At 40.1% G+C, this 22786-nt stretch overlaps 1 protein-coding gene across 1 annotated transcript in view; it reads right to left on the bottom strand.

The window, feature by feature from the left end:
- Tnpo3 (transportin 3) overlaps positions 1–22786 on the bottom strand; it is a 115693-nt gene that overhangs the window by 47793 nt on the left and 45114 nt on the right. Inside the window, exons 4-7 of the mRNA XM_013019903.1 lie at positions 19201–19357; positions 2321–2464; positions 1099–1274; positions 290–428 (exon numbers count right to left, since the gene is read on the bottom strand). Coding sequence (XP_012875357.1) covers positions 290–428; positions 1099–1274; positions 2321–2464; positions 19201–19357 — 616 coding nt within the window. The remainder of the gene's footprint in view (positions 1–289; positions 429–1098; positions 1275–2320; positions 2465–19200; positions 19358–22786) is intronic.

Genomic DNA, 22786 nt, shown 5'->3' with positions numbered 1-22786 from the left:
AGGCAGTTTGGAAAGAGAGACAGAAGGAGAGAGAGGGAGGCAAGTAGGGAGGCTCATTGGATGGTAGAAATGTAATGAACTTATATTTCTAATAGGTTCTTTGAGGTGTCTAAAACACCTCAGAAAATCAAATGAGAATGCAAAGTGAAAACCAACATATAACTTTAAAATTATTCCAATACAAAATAAATTCCTACACCCATTAATTAAAAACAAGATTATGTAATGGAATATAGATAATACACAATAACTTGGAGAATCATGGCCTTAGCACAGTAAGAAACACTACCTCATACTGGGGATGCCCTGCACAGATAAGAAGCAGTTCCAAAGTTCGTAGATCTCCCAGACCTTGGCCGGGAGTACAAACAATTTTTTCAAGAAAAGTTTCACATAGTTCAGTAAAAATACGGCAGTAATTCAGAACTCTGTAGAAAACAGAAGAATGAGAACACTAAGTCAGAAATCTGGATATCATATTCCTAGGCACCATAAATCAAATAACTAAAACATTCAGTGTTAAGTGATATGTAGTGATTACTGACCATTATACATCACACTCTATGTAGCGGACCCCTTTACTTGGATTATCTACTTCCACACAAATAAGTAAAATGACTTGCAAGTTATCTTAAATCCTTAATTTCCAAAATATTTACAGGGACTGGGAATGTGGCTTAGCGGTGGAGTGCTTGCCTTGCATGCATGAAGCCCTGGGTTCCATTCCTCAGTATCACATACACAGAAAAGGCCAGAAGTGGCACTCTGGCTCACGTGGAAGAGTGTTAGCCTTGAGCAAAAAGAAGCTCAGAGGCAGTGTCCCGGTCCTAAGTTCAAGCACCAGGACTAGCAAAAAAACAAAAAATTCACATAAAAAATTTCTACCAAGTCATACTTGGTATTTTAAAGTTTATCCTTAATTCTTACAGCCTTACCTTTGTAACTGAAAAACATTAATACTTTCCAACACTGATAATTCTACTTCTCTTGCATCCATCTTGCCACTCTTGATTCAGGTAAGACTATTAGAGCTATAGGATGAAGTGTTTATTAGAGTCACTGAGAATCACAAATGATGGATGAATAATAATAACTCACTTGTCTAAATCCTCACGTGCCACAGCCATATGGTAAGCAGTCTCCAATGTCAGGACTCCCTGAAAAAGTTGCATGGCTAACGGTAAGTTAGTCTCCACATTCTCTATGGCATAAAGAGCTGAGCACACACAGTCTGAAGCAGCTTCATGTAAATTAGATGAGGTCTTGTCCTGTTGCTGGAAGGTAAAAGGAATACAAAAGCAAGAAATATGGCCTTGTAATCCAAGTAGTATAAAATCAGTCATAGGCTTCTTCTGAAAATGTACATTGTATGTGTAACAGCCTAGTAGTAGGAGAATCTCAATCGGAGTCTGGTCCTATGCCAAAACATGAGGCCCTACCTGAAAAACTAAACTATAAAAAGCAAAAGAACACTTAGGTGGGTACAGTTCTTGCTCTACCAGGTTCAACCCCAGTATCAAATAAATAATTGAAATTTATTTTATCAAAAATAAAAATACAGCTGGGCACTAGTGGCTCACAGCTATAATCCTAGCTGCTCAGGAGGCTGAGATCTGAGGATCATGGTTGGAAGATAGCTTGGGTAGGAAGGTCCATGAGGCTCTTATCTCCAATTAACCATCAGAAAACTGAAAATGGAGCTGTGGCACAAAGTGGTAGAGTGCTAGTCTTGAGCAAAGCAACTTAGTAACAGTGCCTAGGTGCTGAGTTCAAGCTCCATGACTGACAAAAAAATAAAAAATATAAAACAAAAATAAAAAACACTATTTTATACATTTTTTTTTTTGTTTGTGGGGATTGAACTCTGGGCCTGAGCGCTATTCCTCAGCTCTTCAGTTAAAGACTAGTGCTCTACCACTTGAGCCACAGGGCTAACTTCCAGTTTTCTGGTGGTTAATTGGAGATGAGTGTCTCACGGATATTTCTTCCTTGGGCTAGCTTTGAACCACGATCCTCAGATCTCAGCCTCATGAGTAGCTAGGATTACAGGCATGAGCCACCAGTACCCCGCCATTTTGTACTTTTATAACAAAGAAAGAGATAAACAGCTTTTAGTTGGATCTTAAAATTTAAATTATTTGTAAGAACGATCTTATTGCATTTTCTAAACTCTGAGTACTAAAACTAATATCCTTATTTTAGTACTTGATGACAAGAAAATGATACTACTGCTTTTGTAAAATACACCCTCTAGTAACAGTGTAGAAATATGAAAACACTATGTTGTAGATTATTAACATTCTAATACACCATTACTTACCAAAACCTCAAAAAGGAGCGCTAGTAACTTATTATTAGCCATAAAGTTACTGTCCAAAACTCCCAAATTAAACCAACTTCCCAAACAGCGAAAGACTTTTATAAGCATTTTCTCATCTGTTCCAGTTTTTTCTACACAGGTCATCTGAATAGAATAAAAAAACAGAAGAATTATTTAACATTAAACATAATACTTACACCATTGTTATCATCACCATGCAAGTGTTATAATGTACCACTGCTGTTATTTCTCAATAGAGCAATAGAGGCACAGGATAGATATAATCACCCCATAGTAGAAAGATTTTAGAAATAACTTACTAGGTTTCATTCTTTTCTTTTTTTAAAAATATCTGAGACTGGAGCTGGAACTTGAAACCTGCTGTTTTTGCTCACTGGCTAGTGTTCTATCAACTGAGCCACAACTCCAACTCTACCCCTCACCCCGATTAGTTTTATTTCTCACTTTTGCAATATATCCTTTTAAAACTACAATTGTTTTTAAAGTGGTAATTATTCATCTACATACCAATAAATTAGCTTGGTATTCCACTGTGTATTTTCATATAATTGTTATCTCTTATGTTCTAACAAGTGTCATAACATAGAAAGTGACACTACGGGGCTGGGAATGTGGCTTAGGGGTAGAGTGCTTGCCTTGTATGCATGAAGCCCTGGGTTGATTCCTCAGCACCACATAAACAGAAAATCCAGAAGTGGTGCTGTGGCTCAACTAGTACTATCCTTGAGCACAGAGAGGCTCAAGGACAGTGCCCAGGCCCAGGACTAGCAAAAAAAAAAAAAAAAAGTGACACTATTATAAATAAGCTAGCACTAATAATAACAAACAAACAAAAAAAGCCAGGCACCAGTAGCTCACATCTGTAATACTAGCTACACAGGAGGCTGAGATTTGAGGATTGCAGTTTGAAGCCAGCCCAGACAGAAAAGTCTCTATGAGACTCTTATCTCCAATTAACCACTCAAAAACCAGAAGTAGTACTGCAGTTCAAGTGGTAGAGTGCTAGCCTAGAACACAAAGAGGGACAGTGCCCTGGCCCTGAGTTCAAGCTCCACAACTAACTGATCTTAAACAAAACAAAAACAGAAGTGGAGCTCTGGCTCAAAGTGGTAGAGCACTAACCTTGAGCAAAAGAGCTCTGGAACAGTGCCTAGTCCCTGGGTTCAAGCTCACTGTCCACTGTCTTCCTGTGCAGATGGTTTTTGTGTTATGTTTTTACCCAAGTAAAGTATAATTTCTAGATAAAAATGTCTCAAGACAGCTTTGCAGGCAATGTGTTAGGAACATAATTGCCATGGAGTTAAGAAGGCACATGTAGGGGAAGGGTAGAATCCAAGTTCATCAGATTACATCTAAAGGTTGACACTAAGTAAGCCCTATGTTTGCATTATCATGCAACAATGATTGCATGGTAGTTAACTGACTTGATGAAAATAAGAAAGCCAGTCTAAAGAATAAGACTGTCTGATATTCATGTTTACATTGTAGATATAAACTATACAGGGAGAAGCTGACTCAATGCTTCCTCATTTTTTTTTCTTCTTTTTTGGGTCAGTCATGGGGCTTTAACTCTGGGCCTGAGCACTGTCCCTTAGCTGTTCAGCTCAAGGCAAGTGCTCTACCACTTGAGCCACAGTGCCACTTCTGGTTTTCTAATGGTTAAGTGGAGATAAAAATCTCATGGACTTTCCTGCCCAGGTTTGCTTTGAGCCGTAATCCTCATATCTCAGTCTCCTGAGTAGCTAGGATTACAGGCGTGAGCCACCAGTGCTGGGCTTCAATGCTTCCTTTATCATAGAATCTACATTGAAGATGACTGCTTTTTATTACTATCCTCCAAGAAATACTAGATGAAGTGAGGTTTAACATGCAGAACACTGCTAAAAATATTAAGGCTTGAAATGCTACCCCCCAAAAAATGATTTTTAAAGTCATCCTTTATTTTAATAATGCAGAAAAAGGATAGAAAAACAGTACATACATTAAAGTATATAAAGGTACAAATATTTGTATGTGTGTGTATCTGTGTGTATACACATGCGCCTGGCTGGGCACAAATGTATTTAAAAGATTATTAGGGTGGACCTTCTGAATATATTTAAAAGACTTTAGGACTGGGCACCAGTCCTGTAATACTGGCTTCTCAGGAGGCTGAGATCTGAGGATCACATTCCAAAGCCAGCCCAGGCAGGAAAAGCCCAATACTCTTCTCTCCAATCAAACATCAAAAAGCTGTGTTGCAAGTAGAGTGCCAGCCTTGAGCAAAAAAGTCCAGAGCCAGTGTCCAAGCCCTGAGTTCAAGTACTAGAATCACATCAACAACAACAAAAAGACATTCATTTTTGTTATTTGTTTATTTAGCAGTTTTGTTTACTGTAAGTTTTTCTGAGGCTCTTTGTTCCCCCGGTAATCAAGACAAAAATATTTAGAGGTGTTTGAAGTTGCCTGAGATCACTAAAATGTCCAATTTAGATACTCTATGCCTCTGATCATATAAAATATTTAATGAAGTGAATTCCAGGAAATGGGGGGCGGGGAAGATCACAACAGTATTATTTTGTAGTAACAAATTAATATACCTGAAAAGAATTCCCATAGTAGGATCCTTCTGAGGTGCAGCTCTTGGAGCTTGAACTCAGGATATATTACTTTTGCTTGGCTTTTAACACTCACTACTTGAGCCACAACTCCACTTCTGCCTTTTTTTTCTGGTTAACTGGAGATAAGACTCCCCAAGCCTCTTTCTCAGATCTCAGCTCCTAAGTACTAGGATTATAATCTATAAGCATGAATCATCTGTAGGGCCTTTTAAAAATAAGGTCCAAGGCTAAAAAAATAAAAGTTTGTAGTAAATTTTCATTAAAATAAACTATAGCCTCTGAGAGACTTATCTTTTAATGCTGATACATACTGATAACAGTCTTTTGCTTCAATCTTTGAAGCCCTGTGGTAAGCTTAACCGTTTGGTTTCTATGATTCCTGAATGGCATTTCAACATTAATACTACAACATGGTATTTATACATAGGATTTAGTTTTCTTTCTAACTTCAAATTTAAATACAGAACGCTGAAAAAAATGTACAGTTAAAATTAGCTGTTTTGAAAAGAAATTAATAATAATTAAATAAAAATACATCATAAAGCTTCTAAGAGGTATCATCAGTTCATTTCTGAGTACTTAAAAATCTGCCACTTTGAAGTGAGGCCTCAAAAACTGCCTCACATGTAAATGTAACAGTCCAGAAAAGGCTACCAATAGACAAAGAAAATTAGCAGGGATAAATAAAAATCGAAATTATGTATTAACTAAATAGGGAATGGAGAAAGAAAAACATTAGTGGCAGGCCCAGGTCCACTATAAAAGCAAGAGGAATATCAAAAAGTTCAATATAGCTGAGTGCCAGTAGTTCTCACTTGTAAATCCTATCTACTTGGGAGACTGAGATATAAGGATCACAGTTCAAAGCCAGCCATGGCAGCAAAGTCTGTGAGACTCTTATCTCCCAATTAACCCCAAAAAGCCAGAAGTGAAGCTGTGGGTCAAGTGGTAGAACCCTAGCCTTGAACACAAAAGTTCTGATACAGCACCCAGGCACAGAGTTCAAGCCCCAGGACTGGCAAAAAATAATAATAATAATAATAATAAAGGTCAATACAGTAAACCTTAGCATCCATGATTATATGGCTCCAAGGAGATTGTAGGAAGAAAAACCAGTGTATGCTCAGAATGCAGAATTCAGTACTACTGTGATTCATTTTCCTATAAGACCATACAACTTCCACTAAAGACATACATCTTTCAACAAATCTAAAGTTTTTACTTTATCATTTAAATTAACTACACTAACTTTTTCCTTTCATTTAGGGTACCATTTGCTTTCTAGGAAACATGTTTTCACCAAATTAATGGCAGGAAAGCAGTCATTCGATCCTACAATTTAAACATAACTGATGATAATAGGACTGAGAGCTTCTCCAAACCAATTACGCTGTATAGCAAGAATTAAAATTCTTTTTGAGGAAAGAAATGTACATAACACCCAACATGGAATAAATAGTTGTAATGTCAAAGCTTATAGAATTCACAAACTATAGACCAAGATAATGACAATCTGCCTTTGTGAAGGTTAAAATGTGTTTGTGATTTTAACTAAGTACCACTATCCTATAATACAGTGAAATTTGTGAAATTTATGTAATCACTTAATCTCAATAGAAAATTATTTTAAAAAATTCTTTTTGAAAATTCTTTTGATATTTAAAATTTTGCTACTATTTTGGGCCATGCTTGATCATAACTGCCTATAATGCAGTAAGACAATGGGTTTACTATATACTACTGAGAGTGGTGGCACATGCCTGTTAATTCTGGAGATTAAGGGAGGCTAAGATAGAGAATCCATTAAGCCCAAGAGTTTGGAGTCAGTTTGAACAGGGCCCTTTAGCAAGGTGGGGAGAGGGAGGTAGTAGGAGAAGGGGTTGTTATAGCAACAGGTACCTAAATATGTTTACAACTGTACTTTGAGCCCAATAACTCACTTTACTGATCACTCTTTAAAAATAAGTTTTAAAAACACTCTTTTCAGCTAGGCACCAGTGGTTCATGCCTGTATTCCTAGCTACTCAGGAGGCTGAGATCTGAAGATCATAGTTCAAAGCCAGCCAGTGCAGGAAAGTCTGTGAGACGTGAGACTCTTTTTTTGGGGGGTGGGGGGGTGGGGGAGATACTGGTTGTGGGGCCTGAACTCTGGGAAGGTGGCTCAGTGGTAGAGTGCTTGCCTTGCATGCATGAGTCCCTGGGCTCGATTCCTCAGCACCACATAAGCAGAAAAAGCCAGAAGTGGTGCTATGGCTCAAGTGATAGAGTGCTAGGCTTCAGCTGAAGAGCTGAGGGGCAGTGCCCAGGCCCAGAGTTCAAGCCCCACAACTGACCAAAAACAAACAAACAAACAAACAAAACCCATTCTTTTCTTTCTTGCCATTCCCTCATATGCTCCAGGCAAGGCATTTCCCCCTTACCGCCCGCTTCCCCCTCCCCTCTTATCCCTCTTATCTCATGACCAAGGGAAAGAAAAGAACATCCAGATCCAGCACAAGGGATACTACAACTCCAGGTATTAATCACAAAACATCAGGAAATAAACAGAACTAAATCCAACATTCACCCGTCCCACCCAAAGTCATGCCTAAACATAACACCTCCATCTGTGCACCCTGTACAGGGTGTTTTGGGGGGAGGGGTTGGCATGGGGGGGTGGGCACCATAGGGAAGCTAAGGCATACATCCCCATCTGCTATGGTGGAGATCTACAAACTTTGTTGAATATCTTGCTCACAGACAATGAGCATCAACTTGTGATGGACAAGGCACAGCCTCTATGATGAGACTCCTAAGTCCCCTTACCTGATGATGCCACACCAATGGTGGAACCAATTGGGACTGTAAGACAGATGCAAGAAATACCAGGATAAATCATTATTGGAAGTGCATCCTCGCAGGACTCTGTAGGGAGTGCCCAAGCAGAGGAGCCTAAATAAGATCCAAACAAAAGGCTAGTAAGGACCCTTCTGAATTTTGAGACATGTTTATCAGGCTTATAGGAAATACACAGACTCTGACCCAGGACCTGAGACCCTACACATAGTTATAGTTAATATGACTTTTTTTTTTGGTGCCTATACTGGGACTTGACCTCACAGCCTAGGTGCTGAGCTTTTGTGCTCAAGGCTGAGATTTGAAAATTCAAAAAAGCTGGATTTACAGGCTTGAGCCAATTCCCAGCTTAATAGGACTTTTTTGGAATGAATATTCCTGACATTAAAAAAATACCATAATAAGCAAAAGGAACAACTGGCATGAATTGGAAACCAATTCAAAGAGGGTCCTTAAAAAAAAAAAGACTAACACTAGTTGTTCACACCTGTAATTCTAGTAATCACGGGGCTGAGATCTGAAGATCCCAATTCTAAGCTAACCTGGGCAGGAAAGTCCATGAGACTCTTATCTCCAATTAGTTACCAAAAAGCTAGAAGTGGAGCTGTGACTCAAGTAGTAGAGTGACAACTCTGAGAGTAAAAATTGCAGGGACAGCACTTAGGCCCTAAGTTCAAGTCCCAGTACCAAAACAGCACCCAGGTCCTGAGTTCAAGTAAAACAAAACCAAATAAACAAAAAAGGTAACAAGGATTAAGCTAAAAGGACATTGGAGAGAAGCTACCAAAAAAAAAAAAAACAACCTGAGAACAAATGGCCTTTGGAGGGTCTGATGAACTCTCAGGCCAAAGATTCCGATGATAAATAACCAGGCCCAAAGCTTCAAATTAACTCTGGCAGCCAGACGCCAGTGGCTCATGCCTGTAATCCTAGCTACTCAGAAGGCTGAGATCTGAGCATCTTGGTTCAAAGCCAGTGCAGGCAGGAAAAGTCCATGAGACTCTTATCTTCAATAAACCACCAGAAAACGGGAAGTGGTACTATGGCTCAAGTAGTAGAGCTCTCACCTTGAGCTGAAGAGCGGAGAGACAGCACCCAGGCCTAGAGTTCAAGCCCCACCCCACCCCCAAAATTAACTCTGGCATCTCCTATCAAAATAGCTCCACAGGAACCTGGGAAACACTGACAGTGGTGACACAATTAATTGACTTCCTACTGGATAACATCACTTAGTAAGTAATATTACCATTGCCATATGGTGGGGATAATAGGACAAGCCCCAGGGCAACCCATGCAGCTTACTGTTTCTAGTATAGAAATTAGGACAAATGATTGAGATACCACTTTTTGTACATTCTAGATTGTTTTATTCCTCTCATAGGACAAGATTTACCATGTAAATTAAATGCTCAAATAACCTTTCCACCTGGAAAGCAAGAGCTCCACCTGTAGGTACCTCCTGAGAAAGTCAGCTGCCTCCAATCACTAGAAGCCAACAAACTCAGCTGGGTTTGTTGTCTACAAAAATGTGGACTTACCTGACCAGTCTATTCAGAACCAGACTAGGATTTGTTTACTGATGGCAGCAACTTTATAAACAATGGCCAACAATAAGTTGCATACACAGTAGTCATTGAACAGCAGATAACAGAGGCAGCTATTCCCAGAAATTGGCCCAGAAGACTGAACTGATCACTCTAACTAGAGCCCTACATCTCTCAAAAGAGACAAAAGATAAAACATATGGGGCTGGGAAGTTGGCTCAGTGGTAGAGCGCTTGCCTTGCATGCCTGAGGCCCTGGGTTCGATTCCTCAGCACCACATAAGAAAAAAGCCGGAAGTGGCGCTGTGGCTCAAGTGGTAGAGCGCTAGCCTTGAGCTGAAGAGCTGAGGGACAGCGCCCAGGCCCAGAGTTCAGGCCCCACAACCGGACCCAAATAAATTATATTGAAAGCAGGGGTTATACTGTGGGGGAGGGACATACAAAGCAACAAAGAGATAATCTTATAAATTCGTTAGAAACACATGCATGAAAGAAAAAACATAAAAATACATATCTAAGGGTTCATTTTCCTGACATCACATTATCTGACCTTTTCCGCTTGACTCATACATATACTAGATATTGCAAATAAGGGAAACCATGGGACCTATGTTTCTTTGGGCCTGGCTTACTTCACTTAATATAATTGTCAGTATAACTTGTGGAGGAGATGGGGAAAAACCAGTTGTTTAAGGATACAGGTGGACCTGATGCAACAATGAGAAGTACAAGTTGTCATGTCCAAAACGAACTTTACAACGTCGGTGGGGGGGGGGAGGGGGGAAGGAGAAGGATTGGGATTGGGGGGGAGGGGGGAGGCTGGGAAGTGATGTGAAGGGTAAACAAAGGAGGAGGCTGCAATGCTTGGTAAGAAATGTACGCATTATCCTGCCCATGCAATTGTAACCCCTCTGTACAGTATTTTCACAAATAAAATTAAAAAAAAAAGAAAAGAATAAAATAAAATAAAATAAAATAAAATAAATAAAAAATAAAAAGCAGGCCAAGGAATGGCGTTTCGGTTTGGGGACAACACCTCAAAGTAGAGCAAAAATTCTCATGGGCTTACACTTTTGCCTGAGTTACTATACTCAGTCATGGTAAAATATCTACATGAGAGTATACATTATGGTCATGATATACTGGTAAACTCATCTCACCTTATTTGTAAGGATCCAGCTACAATAATGACACGACAGAAAACTCAAAAACCTCCCTTCTTTGGCCAGAGTAACACTAAGAGAAAGAAAATCTCTGCGAACAGAACACATAGGAGACTATCCCTTTGAAGACTGGAAAGCAGACCTCACTCAGACGCTAAACTAATGGAAACTTTAAATATCTGTTAATATTGTTGATACCTAGTTGACACCTTTTACAGATAGGTTGAAGTTAAAAAGTATCAAAGTGACAAAAATTTTCTAAGAGACCATTCCAAGATACAATAGACTCCATCTTCAATTCAGAATGACAACAGACCTTCCTTTGTGGTGGAAGTCATCCAACATCTCACTCTATTAACTGAAAAGATAAATCATATGCTTTAAAAAAAAAAAAAAGAAAAGAAAAACTATAGCCAAACTGTGCCAAGAAACTCACTTAGAGGGGTTGGGAATGTAGCTTAGTGGAAGAGTACTTGCATAGCATGCATGAAGCCCTGGGTTCAATTCCTCTGTACCACATAAACATAAAAAGCCTCAAGTAGCACTGTGGCTCAAGTGGTAGAGTGCTAGCCTTGAGCAAAAGAAGCTCAGGGGCAGTGCCCAGACCCTGAGTTCAAGCCCCAGGAGTGGACAAAACACACACACACACACACACACACACACACACACTCACTCTCTCTCTCTCTCACTTAGAATGGGATATGCCAATTGTCATTCTCCAAACACACACACCCTCACTTAGAATGGGATATGCCAATTGCCATTCTACACACACCCTCACTTAGAATGGGATATACCAATTGCCATTCTACACACACACATACCCTCACTTAGAATGGGATATACCAAATGCCATTCTACACACACACCCTCACTTAGAATGGGATATGCCAATTGCCATTCTACACACACACATACCCTCACTTAGAATGGGATATGCCAATTGCCATTCTCCAAATACAGTTAGGCCCTAGAAGTAGACTGAAGTTGAACCTTGTTTCTATGAAACAAGATATGGGAGCCCCTTACTAGCCTCTACAAGAGTATATACATGTAAATCAAATACTAACTGCTGTATATAAGTTTGCTTCCTCCAGCTCACCATCTCAGCTAGAAACAGCTATCCATCCTTTTAGGACAAGAAACTGGGTGCTTCTAAAAGTCTGGAAGAAGCAAGGCCCTAAATAACAACTCACACCTTTTGGAAACTACCTGGAGTCATGCTGTGGATACGTCATAGGGGTGAAAAATGTGTCTAACAGGAACCGCAGGTGTGGCTCAAGTGATACAGCACTAACTTTTAGTGAAAAAGACAATCAAGAGCAAAAGGCCCTGACTTGAAACCCCAGTGTGTACCTGTATACACACACACACTGAGTATGTGTCCAGCAAAGGCAACTCCACCACAATCAGAGCACCTGTGGGAGCTTGTAAGGCTAGTTATTTGTCTTTGGTAGCCTCTCTACAGGGTAGAAAATAACTCACTGGTCTATATTACTCAAACACTGGCTTCTGCAACTCAAAGGATCAGCTCATGGGGCAAACTCTTTGAAACTTTTCTAGAGTAATTCAGAATTATATCAGATGGGCTCAAGTCTCATTTTGTCTTTTCTTTTTTTCCCTGGTGGGATGTGGCTGCCCACCAACAGACCCTCCAAAATTTATCCCAAATTCTAATTATCATAGCTAAATAGCTAATGAAACTGCCTAATCCCTTTCCAACCTGCAAAACTTGTGCTGGATAATCAAATGGCTCTGGACTACTTGCTGCCTGAACAGGGGAAATGTGCTATTGCTAATATGTCTTCTTGCACCTACATCATTCCTTTCAGGTAAAGGTAACATAGATTAGACAAACCAGGAACAGTGACTCAAGCTTGTAACCCTAGCTATTCAGAAATTGGAGGAACATGGTTTGAGGCCAGCCTGGACATAAAGTTAAGAGAAACTTCATCTTAACCAATTGGTAGGGATAGTGCTACTTGCATTTCATCGCAGTTTCGAGAGGATACACAAATAGGAGGACTGCAATTCAGGCTGGCCTAAGCATAAAAGCAAAACCCTATGTCAAGAAATAACTAATAAAAAGGGCTGGTGGAGTTGCTCAAGTGGTAGAGCACAAGTCTAGCAAGTACAAGGACCTGAGTTCAAACTTATGTGCCTCCTAAAAAAAGATTAGCTTGGTGCCAGTGGCTCAGGCCTGTGATCCTAGCTACTCAGAAGGCTGTGATCTGAGGATAGAGGTTCAAAGCTGGCCCGGGCAGGAAAGTCTGTGAGACTCCTATCTCTAATAAACCACCAGAAAACTGGAAGTGATACTGTGGCTCAAGTGGTAGAGTGCTAACCTTTGGCTGAAGAGCTCAGGGACAGTGCTGAGGCCCAGAGTTCAACAACAACAACAAAAAAATTCGACTGATAGTGGGGGGGTGAGACTTATTGGAATATTTTGTCAGGACATGTAGGAATGTAACAACCCCTTACCATATAATTAATATAAGTGGAAAGGGAGAGGGGAATTAGATAGTAAGCAAAACAGATCAATAATAATGATAAATTCCCAAGACATTCTACGTCAGTTTCCCTATCAACAGAGGTAACTTGCCCTAGTGCCTTCTTCAGCTTAATAGCTCTCGATAACCTCATCTGACGAAGTACTTGAAAGGGACACCTGTTCTTAAAACCATCCCACTGCCTCCAAACTCATCACTGGAGTTAAAAAAAAAACTCAACAAGTTGCACAGGATAGGTACCTAGAGAAGGAAACAACTTACACACAAAGAAAATTGTAAAACATGCTAATACGTGTATGAAGTAACTTGAGGTTATAAGATCCTGTGGAAAGGAGGAAGGAAATAGTATGTAAGAGATTGAGTTCAGAAAGTTCTAGAAGGTAAGAGTAAGTTGCATGAGCAGGTGATTTCGACTCTTTTAAAACCAGCTCTCTGGGGCTGGGAAGGTGGCTCAGTGGTAGAGCGCTTGCCTTGCATGCCTGAGACCCTGGGTTCGATTCCTCAGCACCACATAAGCAAAAAGAAAAAAGCCGGAAGTGGCGCTGTGGCTCAAGTGGTACAGAGCTAGCCTTGAGCTGAAAAGCTGAGGGACAGCTCCCAGGCCCAGAGTGCAGGCCCCATGACTGGACCAAAAATAAATAAATAAATAAAATAAAACCAGCTCTCTTTAAATGATTCTTTCTCTTGATCCATGCCTATGCCTCGCTTAGGGTAGTCCAAGACCTGAAAAAGAAAACAACTCAAGCTCTATTTACAGATGGATATGTACCTGATGCTGGTACCACCTGAGGTGAATAGCTGAAATGTTATTATAGGCCCACTCAGGAGCTTTAGTGAAGGGTCCCTGAAGTGAGGAAGGAAAATTGTCCTGTAGGCAGAACTCCAAACAGTATATGTGACTGTCCATCATGTCTGAATGAGAGATAGCTGGAACACTATGCCCAGTTATTCAGAAGGTGGAGATTGGCCAGTTTCATTTCTTTTTTGTTGTTGCTGCTGCTGTTGTGAGACTAGGACTCAAACTTAGTACCTAACACTTTGTTAACTGGCTGAAGCTTTACCAATAGAGCCATGTCTCCAACCCAGAATTGCCAGTTTCAGGCCAGCCCAGGCAAAATTAGTATAACTCTACCTCAAAACACTTATAAAGGACTTGGGGGCATGGGTGAAGTGTTAGAGTAATTGTCCAGCATGTGCAAGGCCATAGGTTCAATTCCCAATACAGGGGTGTTAAAAGAGCAGTGAGCTGGTAGATGAGACTACAACCTCAACAATATTAGATGATTAGATGAATTTGGAATTGACTAATTCAGCTTCCATATGCACTCTTTTGTACACATCTAAAGTCCTATGCAATGGATAACAAGCAATTAGAAAAGGTGAAAAGATACTGTATTCTTCATTTTATATAATTGGTCACAGTTTATAATTGATATGTATGGTTATATTTTACAACATATTTCACCTTTATGCTTTAATAAGAACTTTTTGTGGTAAGAATCCTTACTTGGTGAAGATTCATGGTTTTGTTTTGGTACCAGTCAGAGGTCTTGACAGAGCCTAGGTACTGTCCCTGAGCTGTATTTTGCTCAAGGCTAGTGCTCAACAGGTGTGAGCCCACAGCTCCACTTCCAGCTCTTTGTTTGTTTGTTTGTTTGTTGGGGGGAGGGGATAGTTTATGGGAGGTAAGTCTCCTGGACTTTTCCTGCCTGGTCTGGCTTTAAATTGGAATCCTCAGATCTCAGCCTCCTGAATAGGTAGGATTATAGGGAGTGAGCTACTGGCGCCCAGCTAAGACTCAAACTTTTATCCCAAAGAATCTTAGTCCTCAATCATTCTGCTCTTTGTTAACGTTGATGTTGTTTGCAGAATTTCCTATTACTTTTTTTTTGTTCAGTTAGTCACCTCCAAATTCATCTAATTAGACTTTTCTATGAAAATGTAACAGGACCTTTCATTCTTCAATGTCAGCACTAAAGATTTGTCACTTGAGGACACTAAAAAGACACTGTAGGAAGAAAAGTTAGGTTCCTGGTTTCAGTGTTTCTACTCAGCAGTCTCAACTTTTCTAGCACCAGACTTTAGCTTCTCTGGGGCCCAACTCTTGTAGTTCTGGACAACAGCTTTCCTAGCATTTCCCCCATCCTCACCAATGGCTTTTTTCCCCCCAAGCTTTTAAAAAAAACTGTATTTTTTTTGGGGGGGTCTTTTCTCTTTTGGTTCTGGGGATCAAACCCAGGACGCTGAACTTGCTAGGCAAGCGCTTTGCCACTCTGAGCTACATCCCAGCCCTCACCAACGGCTTTATAGCAAAGTTCCTCTGGCTCCTGAGGAATGAACAACTTTTCTTTTCTTTTTTTTTTTTTTTTTTTTTGGGGGGGGGGTCCAGTCGTAGGGCCTGAACTCTGGGTCTGGGCGCTGTCCCTCAGCTCTTCAGCTCAAAGCTAGAGCTCTACCACTTGAGCCACAGCGCCACTTCCGGCTTTTTTTTCTTTTTGCTTATGTGGTGCTGAGGAATCGAACCCAGGGCCTCAGGCATGAAAGGCAAGCGCTCTACCACTGAGCCACCTTCCCAGCCCCATGAACAACTTTTCTAGCACCAGATTTATAAAGTACTGTTTCTCCAGCACTCTCAGTGAACAATGGCCAGCAGCTTCCCTTGGGTATCCTGCATTTAAGCATTTTTCTTTTGGGTATTTTTTTGTAATTTATTTCATTGTTATTATAAAGGCGATATAAGCGTTTTTCTTTTGGGTTTTTTTGTAATTTATTGTTATTATAAAGGCGTTATAGAGTGGGGCTACATTTTCATGTGTAAGGTAGTAAGTACATTTCCTTTAGCACAGTATCATCTGTTCCCTCATTCTCTCCTATTCCCTCCCTCCCATCTCCACGCACAAGTTGCATAGTTGACTTTAATCAATGTCCAGTGGGCTCCTTTTCACCCTTTTTTCCTCAGATTCAGTGCCCTACCCGTAGAACTATTTGTTAAGACATTTCAACAACTTTAGTACGTTTCCTGAAAAGCAGATTGCGAGCAAATTCAATTCAAATGCATAGATTTTTGGCAACATGCAGTACACAGTGACTTCTTTACCATTCAGTAAGCCACAGTCCTGGTAAAACAGAGACTCCTCCTTGGAGTCTATCTTGGCCCAATACCCATCATCATATTTCTGTATTCTTAAGATTCTCCCCACCCCCTCTCTTTTGCTAGTCATGAGGCTTGAACTGAGAGCCTGGCACTGTCCCTAAGCCTCTTTGTGGTCAAGATAGTACTCGACCAGTTGAGCCACAGCTCTACTTCTGGCTTTTTTGAGTTTATTGAAGATAAGAGTCTCACGGACTGTCCTGTCTGGGCTGGCTTTGAACCAAAATCCTCAGATCTCAGCCTCCTGAGTAGGGCTGGCTTTGAACCAAAATCCTCAGATCTCAGCCTCCTGAGTAGCTAGGATTATAGGCGTGAGCCACCGGCACCTAGCTTCTCTTTATTTCTTACTAGACAACCTCCCATTACTATAGCCCTCATTATAGTTAATAATTCTTCATATATAAGCACTCAACAAAAACGCTAAGACTACAATACAAAAAACTAAGTCACACCAAAATAGTAACATCTGATAGAGCTTTAAGTCTTTATCTTATACCTGGGAAATTGTAAATATCAAGATTCTTTCTACCTTTCTAATAGAAAATTAAAAGAATGCCAACTAACTATATGGATGCTAAGACATATATGGAATGATTGAGTAAAATATGTTGAAACTATATTTTTTGTATTTCATCATGAAATTATTAAGATAAGGATTACCAATCAGAATTTAAAACATCCAAGTAGGTTAATAAAAAATGAATATTCAAAAAATAACACACTACTACTATAAAAATTACATTTTACAAAAGGGAAAACAAACTTTTTTTCTTTTTTTTGGTTGGTCGTGGGCCTGGGCACTGTCCTTGAGCTCTTCAGCTCAAGGCTAGTACTCTACCACTTGAGCCACTGCACCACTTCCAGCATTTTCTGCGTATGTGGTGCTGAGGAATCAAATCCAGGGCCTCATGCATGCAAGGCAAGCACTCTACCACTGAGGCACCTTCCCAGCTCCAGGAAAGCAAACTTTTAAAAGGGAATACTCAAAGCTGGGTGCCAGTGGCTCACACCTATAAACCTAGCTACTCAGGAGATTCAGATCTCAAAATTATGGTTTTAAGCCAGCCTAGGCAGAAAAGTTGGTAAGACTCTTATCTCCAATAAACCACAAAAAGCCAGAAGTGGAGCTATGGCTCAGGTGGCAGAGCACTAGCCTTAAGCAAAAGAAAGCTAAGCACTCTAACATGATCTTCACATCTCTTCCTCCTAAGTAGCTAAAATTACATGTGTTAGCCACCAGTACCTGATTTGTTTTTTTGTTGTTTCTTTTTTTTACTCTTCAGAAGTGGAGTTTAAATTCAAGTCTTCACATATGCTAGACAGGTGTTTTAGTGTAAGTCACACCTCTATATCATACATCTTCTAGTTAGATACTACATAAAATTTTGTTTTAGCCAAAACTGTTTAACATTTTTAAACTAACCCATCAGACCTCTCAGTTTTTCCCAATCCTGGGAAAGAATTTAATCCTAAAGAAAAATATCCCAGTGATTATTTTCATTTAGCTACAGATGGTATACAGTTATTACCATTTTCAATGAAGAACAGAGAACTCATTACATAGCATGGATGGTCCGTGGCATTAAGAGCTAACACCTTCAAGGAATCCTCACCAAAAAGAATGCTTTGGATATAACTTCCAATTAGATGACATAAAGATAAGTAGAAGCATTTTGAGAAGGAAGAGGAAGGAGAGCTATGACTATAAAATCAAAATAAGGCACTATTCTCAAATGGATATTGTTGACAAAAACTCTGTAAAGGATTTATTTTTAGGGGGGGTGGTACTGGAGTTTGAACTTACTGCCTTTTGCTTGCTAGGGAAGCATTCTAACACTAAGCTGTACCTCTAGTGCTGGCACGGGTGGCTCGTGCCTATAATCCTAGCTACTCAGAAGGCTGAGATCTGAGGATCATGGTGCAAAGCCAGCCCAGGCAGCAAAGTGGTAGAGCACTAGTCTTGAGCTGAAGGGCTCAGGGACAGCGCTTAGGCCCAGAGTTCAAGCTCCATGACCGACTAAATAATAATAATAATAAATAGGCAACCAGTATATATGCCATAAATTGGAGACTTCTAATGTATATACATATTAATGATAACTAATCAAAAGGAACTTAATCATATTTAACTTTTTAAAGATGTGGTATTAGTGTATGTATAACTGTGATATTGCTCAAAAGGTAAAGACTACTACTTCCTTATCAAAATTTCAATTTATCGGGCTGGGAAGGTAGCTCAGTGGTAGAGTGCTTGCCTTGCATGCATGAGGCCCTGGGTTCGATTCCGCAGCACCACATAAGCAAAAAAGAAAAAAACTGGAAGTGGTGCTGTGGCTCAAGTGGTAGAGTGCTAGCCTTGAGCTGAAGAGCTGAGGGACAGCATCCAGGCAGGCCGAGTTCAGGCCCCATGACCGGACCAAAAGAAAAAAAAAAAAATTCAATTTATCGCCAGGTGCCGATGGCTCATGTCTGTAATCCTAGCTACTCGGGAAGCTGAGATCTGAGGATTGTGATTCCAAGTCAGCCTGGGCAGGAAAGTCTGAGATTTTTATCTCCAATTAGCCACTAGAAAACAGAAAGTAGAGCTGTGGCTCTAAGTGGTAGTGAAACACTAGCCATGAACAGAGAATCTTAGGGACAGAGCCCAGGCCCCAAGTTCAAGCTCCCCTTCCCAAAATTCAATATATATTCATGAGAGGATCACACTTTCTTTAGCATAGCCTTCACCAAAAGCAGCAGCTTGTTGAAATACTAGATAATAAGCCAGCTAGCATGAACTGCCGGATGAAAATAGGACACATGTTCAGAAGGCTAAATTCAAATTCTGAAGTAATGGTAACTCTAAGACTATTTATTGTCATGGAATGAGATTATCATAAACCTCATAGGATTATGAAGTATGAAATTTGAAATTATTTTATATTATCAAGTGTTATATAATTGCCAGTGTACTATCACTGCTAAATTTTGCAAAGAAAGATATTTCACAAAAACCCCAAAAGGATTACAGAACAGTCACCATGATTTTCTGCCCCATAGCAACTATTTCAAACTTACCAATAGAGATACTACTGTGCTAGAGTAGAAGGCCAAGTCTTCTATAATTTCTGTGCGCCGGTTTGCTCCAATCCGTAATGAACGACTATGTACTTCTTCAGGTAACACTGTAAGGATCTCCAGCAAAAAAGGCAGAGAAGTTACATCATTGCTATATCTAGAAAAGAAAGGGGAAAGATATAGCCTAAGTTATTAAGGGCCAGAAAACATACAGTCTCAAAGTTACCAGTCATCAGTATAGCCCATAACAAAGCAGCACTCCTACTACTGTTAAGAGAAAAAAAAAAAATACAGTGTGTGTGTGTATGTGTGTGTGTGTGTGAGAGAGAGAGACAGACAGACAGACAGACAGACAGACAGACAGACAGACAGAGACAGAGAGAGATGTGCATGTGCTAGGGCTTGAACTCAGGGCCTGGGCACTCATTATCCCTTAGTTTTTTCACTCAAGGATAGCATTCTAGCATTCGTGCCACAGATCCACTATTAACCTCCAGAAAAGTCTCGGGAACTGTCCTGCCTAGACTAGCTTCAAACTGGGATCCTCAGTTCCTAGCTACTGAGTATAGCTAGGATTATAGGTGTGAGCCACAGCTGGTGCACAGGAATACTCTACAGATGTGATCTTTTAGAACAGTATCTAGAAATTTGTTCCAATTAAAATTTCAAGTCACTTAATCTTTGACCCAGCAATTTTATTTTCACAAAAATTTAGGCAAAAACCAATAAAAATATGTACTGCAGTATTTTTATGAAAGCAAAATAATGGAAAAACATAAATGTCATCCATTATTAGATAGAATTACAAAGTTTACAGATTCTCAGTGGATCATACCTGTAGTCATTGCAATGAAAGTGGCATCTATGTCATGAAAAAGTGATCATGATGTTTTAAGTAAAAAGGACATATGAGGGTTGGGAAGGTGACTCAGTGGTAGAGCGCTTGCCTTGCATGCCTGAGGCCCTGGGTTCGATTCCCTAGCACCACATAAGCAAAAAGAAAAAAAGCTGGAAGTGGCGCTGTGGCTTAAGTGGTAGAGCGCTAGCCTTGAGCTGAAGAGCTGAGGGACAGTGCCCAGGCCCAGAGTTCAGGCCCCACAACCGGATCCAAAAAAAAAAAAAAAGGACATATGAAACGTATTAAATATGGCTATATGTTTTATTAAATTACATGTACTTATTTGTTTTAAAACAAAGAAAAATCTTGGGGATTTTAACCAGTTACTAACAATGTTTATATATAAGGTGTAAGAATAAAGATAGAAGACTGTTTACTTTGAACAATGAAATTTCTACAGAGAAATTTTTCAAAAAGCTTGGATTTACTTAATAAAAATTTTCTTTTTTGGGGGCGGGGGGTCCGGTCGTGGGGCCTGAACTCTGGGCCTGGGCACTGTCCCTCAGCTCTTCAGCTCAAGGCTAGCGCTCTACCACTTGAGCCACAGCGCCACTTCCAGCTTTTTTCTTTTTGCTTATGTGGTGCTGAGGAATCGAACCCAGGGCCTCATGCATGCAAGGCAAGTGCTCTACCACTGAGCAACCTTCCAAGCCCCAAAGATAAAAAATTTTAAAACTTAATTATCTCTGTATTTTCCCAAATACATAGGAAAATCCTTTGGCCATAAAAGCACTTTACAAAGTATATATTAAAGTGTAACACATGAAGCAAAAAGGGAAGGAAGAGTAGGCATGGTTACTGAGAGCTATAACCTGCTACTTGGGAGATAGAGATCTGGAGAATACTGGTTTGAGGCCAGCCAGAATAAAGTCATGTCAAAATTCCATCTCAACAAGGAAGATGAGCACGATGGTTCACACCTATCATCCCAGCTACAAGACAGGCAGGTGTAAGTAGGAGGACTAAATAAAGATAATGTCCCAAAACAGCTGAGCAAAAGAGCAAGATCCTATCTAAAACATAACTAAAGCAAAAAGGGCTGGAAGCAGGCCAAGCGATAAAGCATCTACTACCTAACAAATAACAACCACAAGGTTCTGAATTCAACCTCCAATACCATTAGGCCACTAATCAAGCAGTCAAATTATCCATGATGGTACTGCCAACACTAAATGCTAAAAGGTCATAATTCATCAGTTTTTTTTTATTCTGAATTCAAAGGAAAGGTGTGGTTTAAGAATTGCTGACATCCCAAAAAGTAACAAGCAATCTTGCTTTGGTAATCAAGTCAAGAAAATACCACCAAATCCTGATACCCTTGACACAATAGTGCATTGCTCACCATTCTTCCCCTCTGCTAAGCTGCAAAAAGAAAGAAGGAAGAGTAAAGGAAGGAGAAAGGATTCTTTACATGGAAAGAATAAAGCACTTACACTTTATAGGACTTTCTAGCCACAGATGTCAGGTGCTACCCACTGAAATCCAGGCTTGGACTAAGCTCCACATTTCAAAGGACCATCTCAATGGAAGCATGGGGCTTAGTCAGCAGGAGGAAGCTGCAGCTCCCTCTAGCAGCTCATTTCAAAGAGGCTGCAACGAGAACATTTTCCATTTAAACATCTAATTCCAATCTCCCATTTCACAAAGCAGTAGAACAGAGCTTCCTGTCAGTCTCTTCTTTTCAAAAGATATACCTATGGCTATGTGATGCATAGGGTAGGTTATGTCCCAAAATTCTTTTCCCAAACATGCTCTAAAGCCTTCATTATCCTTCCAACAGACCAGAAAAGTACTTGTTCCTTTTTCCTCTTTAATGGTGTTCTGTTATTTTATGACTCCAACATTTCTAAAACTGCCAAATCAACCAAAATCACTGACCAGGCCTCAATAACACAAGCACATACATACCCAGATAGGGAAGAAGTCACTAGCTTGCCCAAGAATTACATTAGAGCTGCTAGTTTACCCTCCTCAAAAACTCCTTAAATTAAGCCGAATTAGTTAAAATTCACAGAGGACCTAAGAGCTCTGGCAAACAGAACAACAGAAACTTTAGAACAGATAGTCAATGAGAACCAAAAAGGAAACATAAAAGTTTTAGCATTTTTAAACCTGTAAATCAGGGAATGATAATTTATTATAGTACACTATGGGTAAGGGCTACATCAATGTAAACCGAACTTATAAAAATTTAAATATACCAAACAATATTACTTTTTTTTTTTTGGTCGGTCGTGGGGCCTGAACTCTGGGTCTGGGCGCTGTCCCTCGGCTCTTCAGCTCAAGGCAAGCGCTCTACCACTTGAGCTACAGAGCCACTTCCTGTTTTCTGGTGGTTTATTGGAGATAGGAGTCTCACGGTCTCTCCTGCCTGGGCTGGCTTTGAACCGAGATCCTCAAATCTCAGCCTCCTGAGTAGCTAGGATTACAGGCGTTGAGCCACCAGCGCCCGGCTCCAAACAATATTACTTTTGATACATGCCCCTCAAACATTTGATATAGAGCTAGAAAAGCTGATTTTCCCAAATGAAGAAAAAGAAACAAAACTTTTGTAAAGAAATCTAGTTTAATTGGGATGGGGGGGAGGGGGAAGGCTGGGAAGGGATGGGAAGGGTAAACAAAGGAGGAGGCTGCAATGCTTGGTAAGAAATGTACGCATTATCCTGCCCATGCAATTGTAATAAAATT

The sequence above is a fragment of the Dipodomys ordii genome, unplaced genomic scaffold (assembly GCF_000151885.1).
Source record: "Dipodomys ordii isolate 6190 unplaced genomic scaffold, Dord_2.0 Scaffold48, whole genome shotgun sequence".
In the NCBI taxonomy this organism is placed as follows: domain Eukaryota; kingdom Metazoa; phylum Chordata; class Mammalia; order Rodentia; family Heteromyidae; genus Dipodomys; species Dipodomys ordii.
This window is presented reverse-complemented; position numbering and strand designations above follow the sequence as displayed.